Source organism: Mus pahari, chromosome 15 (genome assembly GCF_900095145.1).
Source record: "Mus pahari chromosome 15, PAHARI_EIJ_v1.1, whole genome shotgun sequence".
In the NCBI taxonomy this organism is placed as follows: Eukaryota; Metazoa; Chordata; class Mammalia; order Rodentia; family Muridae; genus Mus; species Mus pahari.
This window is the reverse complement of record NC_034604.1, coordinates 31,608,493-31,618,764: the sequence shown is the minus strand read 5'-3', so window position 1 is coordinate 31,618,764 and position 10,272 is coordinate 31,608,493. Positions and strand designations below refer to the sequence as shown.

At 41.7% G+C, this 10,272-nt stretch overlaps 1 protein-coding gene across 1 annotated transcript in view; it reads left to right on the top strand.

Annotated features, from left to right (window-relative positions):
* Nucleotides 1-272: 272 nt before the first annotated feature.
* The window catches only part of Pfdn1 (prefoldin subunit 1), a 54,023-nt gene continuing 44,023 nt past the window's right edge, over nt 273-10,272 (top strand). Inside the window, exons 1-2 of the mRNA XM_021214526.2 lie at nt 273-350; nt 3,544-3,710. Coding sequence (XP_021070185.1) covers nt 318-350; nt 3,544-3,710 — 200 coding nt within the window. The 5' untranslated portion in view covers nt 273-317. The remainder of the gene's footprint in view (nt 351-3,543; nt 3,711-10,272) is intronic.

The window sequence follows — 10,272 nt, the reverse complement described above, 5'->3', positions numbered from 1 at the left end:
GATGAGCTGACCCACAAACCTGTTTCCATTCCGCAGCCCAAATGCAGATGTTTGTCTAATTGTGTGTGGAAGATAAGAGCGAGCCACATCGCAGCAGTTACACATTTACCAAATATAACCAGAATTTCAATGTTCAGGGTCACTTGTCTCATGGCAGAGTGGTAGAGTAGGGTAGATAGAGTGGACTGAGAAATCAGGGTTAGTTGAGTTTCACTTTTGCGCAGGCGCAGAAGGCAGCCTACGCATGAAACCTGAAAGCGCCCTTCCCCCATCCCTTTCCGGCTTGCCTCTAGCGCAGGCGCAGAGAGTGCTCCAATATGGCCGCCTCCGTGGATCTGGAGTTGAAGAAGGTAAAGGGGGCTTTTCAGCAGACAGACTCTTCTGCTTGAATGATGAAGCGAGTGAGGAGGAGAACGGGGGCGGGAGGGGGGCGAGGCTCGCGTCTCGCTGGAGGAAGGAGACTCTAGGGGGCGGGGTCTGGCCTCCCGGAGCCCTGACACGGGACCCGCTCTGCCTCGGGTGGAGCGTCCTGGTGGCGGGAGCTGCTTCGGGCGGGTGGGTTAGGTGGCGGGGTCGCGCGCGGGCTGGGCTGCAGTGTGTCCTTATGTTGGAACTTCAGAGACCTCTCTCTGTGTTTTGGAGCTGTCGGGGTCCCAGTTTCCTAGCACGAACTGCAGACAGCGTCTCGCAGTGATGCCCGTCACGGTGCCCGCAGGAGGAGCACCTGCAGTTTGGTTTCCTCATTTGATTTGAAAAACTCCAGGTTCAACCTTTGCTTTTAGGCCATTTATTCTGTACCATACCTTTGTAAAGAGCTCACGCACCACCCCTGCTCCCCAAGTAAGCTTTCCAAAAGACCTTTCAGAGGAATCGGGTTATTGTTGTTGTAATTTTGTTCAATTCATTGCTTAGAAATGGTTTTGTTGTCATTTTTTTTTTTTTTTTTTTTAAGTGACAGTGTCTCAGTGTGTTCTAGAGACTGACTATGTAGCCAGGCTGGCCTTGAACTCCAGGCATTTTTTTTCTGCCTCAGCCTCTTGAGTTCTGGGAATCACAGTCTTGAGTCAAATGTCAGTTTATAAATGGGTTGTCATTTAGAAACATGTTTTGCTATGCGGTCTGAGGACCCTAACTGTGCTTTCTTTGTGGAGAGTTAGCTGTAATCAGAGAGGACCCTAGAATTCATTCTGTTTAAACTTACTTTTCTAGAGAGGTAAACTTCCAGTGTTTTTTGGTTTGTGACTTGTTTGCTTTGGTTAGGCCCTGAACCCCTAATGCACTCTAGTGCTGCTGCCTTCTGAGTATTAGGGTAACAGATATGTGCTAGGGTCCCTGGTAAGAAAGGTCTTAAAAAGATTGAGCGTCAGACAGAAAAATGGGTCAGTGGGTGAAGACACTTGCCAGGCGGCCTGGCTGGTTAAGTTCTATCCCTAGAATCTATGGTGGAAGGAGAGAACTGTTCAAAGTTGTTCTCTAATGACTTAAAAGGCACAATGAAGTTCACTGGTCCTTATACACACACACACACACACACACACACACAATAATAACACATCTTTAAGACCGAGTCTAGAATTTGGTATTGTTGTGACCTTTAGTAGGTCGTTTAGGTGAGAAACATTTTTGAAAGTTTTGTGAGTGTTTATGTGTGTCTCTGTGTGTGTAGACATGCTTGCAAGGTGCTTAGTGGAGGTCAGAGAACAACTTTTGGGAATTGCTTCTCTCTTATGAAGTGGATCCTGGGAATTGAACTCTTGGTGTCTGGCCTTCTAAGCAAGCTGAGCCATCTGCTGGCCCAGATTCTGGTTTTGTTTTTTCCTAAGAGACCGAGTCTCGTGTAGCTTGGGCTGGCCTGGAACTTGGCTATGTAGTTGGCATGTACCCCTACACCCACTTTTCCCAGTGCTAGGATTTGCACTCAGGGCTTCCTGCATTTGACAGGACCTCTCACTGGGACCTAGGGATTGCCACTTTGGCTAGATTGTATGGTGAGCTTTAGGGACCCCCCCCCCCCAACCCCATGCCTCCATGCCTAGCATTAAACAATAGAAGAAAGTTGTATTTTTATGTATGTATCTTGCCTGCACGAATGTCTGTATACCGTATGTGTGCAGCCCTCTCAGGCTAGAAGAGGGCTTTGCCTACCCTGAAACTGTAGTTAAAAGGTGGTTGTGGGCTGCTATGTGGGTACTGGGAACCAAAGCTGGTCCTCTGCAAGAGCAGCCAGTGCTCTTAACCCCTGAGCCATCCCATCAGCTCCCAAGCTCAGCTTTCTTTGTGGGTCCTGGGGAGTGAACCCTGGGTCAGCTGACTGAAGTGTTTCCCTAGCTCCTATAAGTAACATCTTAAGTAGCTGTTTCTGGTTAACCTTTGCCTAAGCAATACAACAGCTGAAATAGCTGTTCCTAATAAAAGAAGCCACTTGTTATTGTTCTGGGGATGCTAAGTATGTGGATCTTGCTTTTTGCCATTCTTGTTTTGAAACATGTAAACTTAGCCTTATACAGCATTCTCTCAGGCTATGAATCTCAGCCTTTACATTTTTTTTCTTTATCTCTTTTTCTTTTTTGAGACATGGTCTCACCATGTGTCCTGGACTAGGCTGGGACTCACTATGTAGGTAGACCAGGCTAGCCTTGAAATCACAAGAGATCCTTCTGAGTGCTGGGATTAAAAGTGTGCATTTCTATGCTTGATATGTAAATCTCAGCCTTATATATAAAGCTTTATATAAAATGTTTTCTCTTTTTATCATGTGAGTTCAGGTCCTAGGGCTGGAACTCAGGTTGTTAGGCATGGTAATAAAGTACCTTTACCTGTTGAGCTATCTCGTGGACCTCTGTTTGTCTGTCCACCCATCTATCTATCTATCTATAGATAGATTAAAAAATAATTTTAAAATGTTTGTGTGTGCATATACAAATGTGCTCAAGTGTTCTCTTACCATGTAGTTCCCAGGGATCAAACTTAGGCCATCAGGCTTCGTGGACAGTGCCATTATCTGCTGAGTCAGTCTCACTTGTCCTAAAAAAATATCTTTTGTGAGACTAGGTGTCTTGTAGCTCAGCCTGGCCTCAAATATCTTACAAGTCTGAGTCCCAAACAACTCCTGAATCTCCTGCTTCTGCCTCCTAGTTGTTAGGATTATAGGTGGGAGACACCAGGTCTGGCTCTCCAGCCAGGAGTTTGAAATAACGTGGGGTGTTTTGGATTCTAGTTATGCAATACAGATGTAGTAAGTTGTTTCCTGCTTTGGGTCTCTGGGTTTATCTCCTGAGTATTTTATTTATCCCTTTTATTACTCTCTGGTTACTTGATAAATATGGCTATTTTTTAATGCACATTTGTTTTTGTGTTCATATTGATCATGTGGTCTATGGATAAGGTCATTTAGAATTTACATAGTGTTATCATTCTGTTGACTCTTATTTATGTTTATCTTGGTAAATTTTACAGCTTTGTCTGGTTAGCATGTTCTGTTTTAACAAATCTAAATTTGACTCAAAAGTTTAACTTCCTAAATCAAGCACTTGTTTTTCTCAGGCCTTCACAGAGCTTCAAGCCAAAGTTATCGATACTCAGCAGAAGGTGAAGCTTGCAGACATACAGATTGAACAGCTAAACAGAACGAAAAAGCACGCACACCTTACGGACACGGAGATTATGACGCTGGTAGATGAGACTAACATGTATGAAGGTGTAGGAAGAATGTAAGTAAGTCATCACACCCTTCACGGGGCTTTCTTAGGAAGGCTTCCGGTGAATTAAATGGTGGAGTGGTTTATTTTCAAGTTGGGTTAATTAAAAAAGAAAATGGGGTAAAATATAGAAATAACTTGCAAAAGCTTCCTTAAAAAAAAAAAAGGCGTAAAACCCCAGGTGTGTATTTTAAATTTTTCTGTTTCTCTCTTTCTCTCTTTAGCTCTCTCTCTCTCTCTCTCTCTCTCTCTCTCTCTCTCTCTCTCTGTGTGTGTGTGTGTGTGTGTGTAGGCATGGGTATGTATGGGTGGGCCTGGACCTGGGCCTGTCCACCCCACCCCACCCCTGCCCATGGAGGTGTTAGATCTCTTGGACCAGGATGTAGGCGCTGGCAACTGCACTTGGGTCCTCTGCAAGAGCAGCTCGAACTCTTTAACTGCTGAACTCTCTCCAGCCACTCCCCTTTCAAAAATATTTTTTATTGACTATGTATGCATGGTATGGCTGTGTGTTGGTCTTTGCGAGTGAGTACAGATGCCCACTAATTTATGCTTTGTACTAATTATCAATATAATCTATTTTAAAGCATTCTAAATGAGTGGAAATAGAGACAGGTTATTGAGAAAGGAAGAGCACTCCTGAGAGTGGGTGTGGGCTAGTGAGCAGGGAAGGGGCTGAAAAGCCCTGATTGTTGACATAATTAACCACTCACATTACATTTTTTCTATCAAAACCATATTCTCCTTATGAGAGAGATCAAGGCTTCTTTATGTTTTCTAAGAACATGAAGACTGGGAAAGCCCTGGTGTATGGGCCGCATTCCATTTCAGTTAGCTAATGGGGAAGAGCTGATTGTTTTTAAGGTGGGGGAAGGGAGTTCTGTGTTTGGCCTTTGGATGTTATGGACTAGATGGGCCTTTAAGTTTGGAGATCTTTTAGTTAGAATGGAATTTGACCTCAGTCTTGGGATGACTTCTTTTGTGATTGACTGGGAGGAAGCGTAACATGTGTAGAGTTCTGTAATGACTTTAGAGTGACATCATGACAAGGTGACCCTTCCCGTGACTAATTCATTCTTTCTGCTGAGAAGTGATGATAAATGTCGGATTGGCTTTCTTAAACGAACCGCAGACATTTTCTCTTCAGTTCACATTTTTCATTTTGTCTTATTTTAAGAGAACGAGAGCCCCTTTTGTGAGTTTTTGTTTTTCATTTTGAGATGTTCTTGAGACTGTTTCTCAGTCTGGCCTCAAACTCTGTGTAGCAGAGGGTGACTGAACTCCTGTCCTCCTGCCTCACAGTCACCAAGGGCTGGGCTTACAGGTGTTCGGGATTAGATTACAGCTGTTCAGTATTAGCTCCAGTTTGTGAGGTTGTTAATGGTACAGAACAGAATGGGAGCCAAGTAGAACCCACCCTTGATTGTGTGTCACGTAGCATGAAATGTTGGCATTCACTGCAGGGTAATTTTCATCCCTTAATTTGAATACCCTTAGGTCTTAAAACAGTGATGCCAGCCTATTACTATCCTTGGAATTTATACCATTACTTTAGCCTTTGTTTATAACAGCTAAAGTTATAAAGTTTTTTTGTTTGTGGTTGTTTGTTTGTTTGTTTTTACTAAGCTGGCCTTGAACTCAAAGGGAACCACCTGCCTCTGCCTCCGGAGTGCTGGGATTATATGTAGCTCCCCCCTGACCCCTAACATTTTGTTGATTTATGAGATGAGGATTTACATGGCCCAGGCTAGCCTCCTGCTAGCTTCGCAGAGACCTTGTGCATCTGACCATCCATCTTCCAAGGGCTAGGGTTATTCTTGTGTGCTTCATTGAAAATAATGTTCTCAATTTTCAAAAAGTTTTAAATTTTAATTGTTTTATATTTGATTCTAAGAATCAAACCTAGGGCCTTGAGCATGCCAGACAAGTCTTCAACCACTTAGCTACATCCCCAGCCCTGAAGTTTTATATTTCTTTAGAATAATGACATTTAGTAAGCATTGTGCATAAGTTGTGGGAGTTAGTTTTCTTTTTTTCATATTGTCCAAAATTCCACAGATAGATTGTAGTCCATGCAAAGTATTACAGAGTTTAAAGGCTTACATATGGGTACTTAATGGTAGAATGGTATTATTTCATATAAATTAGGTTTCTTAAGAGAAATGTGCAGTTTTAGAGTTTTGGATGAGCCTTGGTTTTAAAAGGAGCTTTGAGTGCCGCACTTGACTCAGCGTGAGCTTGCCCTGCATTGTAGGGCATGTGAGGTGAAATGCTTCTGTTCCTTGGCCAGACAGCGTATGGTGCTGCAGGGCTGGAGAGACTTGCTGAGTGCCAGTCTGGTCATGAGGATGTTCCCTCGCTAGATGCTAACCCTGGAATGCCTCCTTCTGAATTTATGGTCTTAAGTAATCTTGAGGAGTCTCATTGTTATTCCAGCCTTTCCCTTCCCTTTTAAGTACTACTTGAGAATTCGGATCATGTGACTTTACCCCATAGTTTGTATTTTGAAACAAGATTTTAAAATCCAAAACCCTGCTTTGTTTTAGAGTCTGCAGTAGATTTTTCTACTTTTCTTTTGACCCACAGTTACTGTTGTTATTCTTTGTTTTTTTGGAGTGCTGTATGGTAGACAGGGGCACTATCATTGAGCAACATTCCTCTTTTTTTTGAGGTAGAACGGGTTTCATGTAGCCCAGACTAGCCTGAATTTTTGCTCACTTGTTCTTTCTATTCCCGGACCTGCTCACGTCTATTCCTCACTGTGCTAGTATCGATCATCCCTCACAGAACCTTTTGCTTATCCTCAGTCCTTATAGGGGAAAATCTATCTTGTTAGCCTCACATTCATGGTCACATACTCCGTTTTTAATTGGCCCATCTAGCTTGAGGTCCTGCTGCTTCCTGTTTGTAGATTTAGAGTAGCACAGACATCTTATCTCATGGTCCTTGTTTTTGTTTTATCTGTTCAGGAGGATTTTGAGACTTTATATGATTTTTAAATATGCTCTGGCTGATTGGTGATGTCTGTCATGGAGGGCGGGGAGGAGACCCAGCACACGCACCACACATTTTTACCCTTGCCACATGGTTTTTGCTTCTTTGTTTTTTGTTTTTTTTTTTCATGTCATGTTTTGTGGGTTTGTTTGTTTGTTTTTTGTTCTTTGCGGCAGTGGGGGGGGATCTTTGGTTATAACATTTTTGGCCTTCAGCATTCCTCTTTCCTTTGTGAAATTCCCATCCTTCAAGATATGGCTCAAATCTTGTGATGCCTTTGGAATTTTCCTAGATTTACCCATCTTTTCTTCAACAATACCAAGGCTCTTTGTTTTGACTGTCAGCAGAGCACATTGAGTGTGTCATGCGATCTCCCCAACCAGATCGACTCCCTTGAGACCATGTACACATATCACCTTTGGTTCTTCCACTCTCAGAATAATGTTTGCCACAAAATACATGTTAAATAAATACATATTGATATGAGTTGACTCTGATTGTTTTTCAGCCTAAAATAACAGCATTTTTTTTTGGTTCTTTTTTGTTTGTTTATTTGACATAGGGTCTCAGATAGCTTAGGTTGGCCTTAAACTCTGTAGCAGAGGGTGGTCTTGAGTTTCTGATCCTCTTGCCTCTGTCTCTGCATGGTAGGATTATAGACCTTCACTAATATACCCAGCTTCTTGATTCTTTAGAGAGAAGTCATGCTTCGAAGTTATCAGAGGTTCAAGAATTAGAACTTATAACCCTATTTTAATACATGATTTGGGCAAGATGGAATTATAAAAGTAATATATAAAGCCATAAGTGGTGGTAAATGCCTTAAATCTCAGCACTTGGGGCCTGGGCAGGAGGACTGTTGAATTTCAGGCCACTCTAGCCTACAGAGGAGTTCCAGGCTAGCCTGGTTACATAGTAATACTGACTCAAAACTGACAAACAAAGTAACATTATGACTAAAGTAGAGGAATTGTTTCTTAACAGAATTGCTTGATCTGACTTGATTAATCTAATTTTCAATGCCAGTCAGTTTTAAAGTGTCAAAACTCACAACAAAGAAATCCCCAGACCTTCAAAATGATGCTGTGGGCATAGTTCTAGGGGTGAACAAAGGCTATTCTGTACAGTGTAATTTCAGTATAATCCTGTCTGACTCTTTCCATCCTCACATAGCTGGAAGACAGATTTCCCTTTTCAGGGTATGTATGTATTTAAGCAGATCTTTGCAAGCCCACATGCCCTTCAGCTTATATTTAGAGAGAAGCTTGGTAGTGTTAAATAACTCCTGTGTGGCTATTTTGGGGTTAAAGTAAGGGAAGCCAAGCTGTGGGGTCAGGGAAGATGGATTGCTCTCTCTCCACTGTAAGCCCCAAGCTTCATCGCTCAGAGCTGTGTCTGTCCGTCTTTTGGGTGGTTGCCAGCACATTTTCGTTCTCTTACTTCATGTTCTTCGGAGAGGCTGTTATGTAGCCTGATACTACTACCACCGATTTCTAGTTCTGCTGCTTGAGCTGTTTGTGAGCTGATCTCACCGATCCGCTTTGAGACGCATGATGAAAGTTACAACTGTGGGCTGACCTGTCTGGCTGTTTGGAAGAGTTCGTCTTTGCATCTTTCTGTCATGCAAGGAGGGAATTCAGAGTTCAAATAAATGTGATGTGAATATTTCCTTTTTTTTTACTCCCCACAAATACAAAACAATTTCGGATCATGTGAGTTTTCCTTTTCACTCTGTATAGTACAGGATGAAAAGTTTCAAAAAAATAATTTTAATGTTTTGATAAGAATTGTATTTAAGTACACATAGATAACATTTAACCATGCTAGTGCTTGAAAGGACTATGTTTTTTATAAACAATAGGCATGATTCTGACCTCGATTTGATGTGAGGACTATCCTAACATTTTGTTGAGCAGTGCATAAATAACATTTCTAATTTTCAAAACAGATAAATTGGCCTTTTATTTATTTTTTTTTAACATGGGAGCAACTTGAGTAGATTAGCCTTTGAGAAGAATGATAAGTCCCTTTTTAAAGCTTGACTAAAAATAACTTGGTGCCATATTTAAACCAATTTAGAGGTATGCTTCCATTCTGTGGGTATTTTTTTACATTTAAAGAACTAAGAATGAACAATGGTATAAATCTACCAGCTGGATAAGCGTCTAGCAATGCTGAGGCTGCTGTTGGGGAGGGTGGCTATTTCTACTTGTTGAAGTAATTTTATGTTGATCTTTGTTGGTTGTAAGAACCAGAAGTATAAACTTAAGTTAAATGCTGCATAGGTAGAGGGTAAAGTAGTAGGTACAAGATAGCCAGGCGCTGCTCTGTGAAAGGCACTCAAGCGCATATTCAGCTAATTAGGATAAAGAAGTCTGAATTTTTCATCACAGCTCGGTCAGTTTGCCCTTTGTTTAAAATCATAATGTTCATGCTGTTATCTTATTTGTTAGTGTGACTGTTGACACATAATTTCACTTGTGACATCCCTTAAAAGTAGGATGAGTAGTTCACTTAGGTTAAGTATTAATAGAGATAACAGTTGTGCATCTGAAGTTTTCAGCCCTTTTACAATTTCATGTATCTTTATAAAGTTTATCTTCCAGTTACATGAGGTAATTTTTTTTTTCTCCCCGAGACAGGGTTTCTCTGTGTAGCCCTGGATGTCCTGGAACTCACTTTGTAGACCAGGCTGGCCTCGAACTCAGAAATCTGCCTGCCTCTGCCTCCTGAGTGCTGGGATTAAAGGTGTGAGCCACCACGCCCAGCTACGTGAGGTAATTTTAAAGCTGAAGAAAGTTGTATTTTATTTCCAGGAGAGTAGGAAATAATATCTAGAAGTGTAGCACAGCAAATGTTGTTGGCATTGTTTGTTGTTGGTACAATAAACATAGCTGTACTATTGCTCTCATAAGAGACAAGTGTGCTTATTTATTACTAGTCTTAAAGATTTGTTTATTTATGTATTTTGTCTGTGTGTACAGTCTGGACACCAGAAGAGGGCATCAGTCAGAGCCCATGGAACTACAGTTAAAGATGGTTGTGAGCCTTCATGTAGATGCTGGGCATTGAACTCAGAACCTCTGGAAGAGCAGTACCCAGCACTCTTAACTGTTGGAACATGGGCTGGTGAGATGGCTCAGCGGTTAAGAGTACTGACTGCTCTTCTGAAGGTCCTGAGTTCAAATCCCAGCAACCACCTGGTGGCTCACAACCATCCATAATGAGATCTGACACTCTCTTCTGGAATGTTTGAAGACAGCTACAGTGTACTTACATATAATAAATAAATAAATCTTAAAAAAAAAAAAAAAAACTGTTGGAACATTTTTCCCAGCCCCAGGCTTAGATATTTAATGCTAAGTGAAGATGGGAAAAATGTATAGAATACTTTTGGTGGGAGAGCCCTATTGTAAATGCAAATTTATAAGTTCTTTTTATATTCTTTTCATAGGGAATAACTTGTATTTTTTGGTTTAGAAAGCAATGTAAAGATAATTTTCCTTCTCCCTTCCTTTCCTTTCCTTTCCCTTCCCTTCCCTTCCCTTCCCTTCCCTTCCCTTCCCTTCCCTTCCCTTCC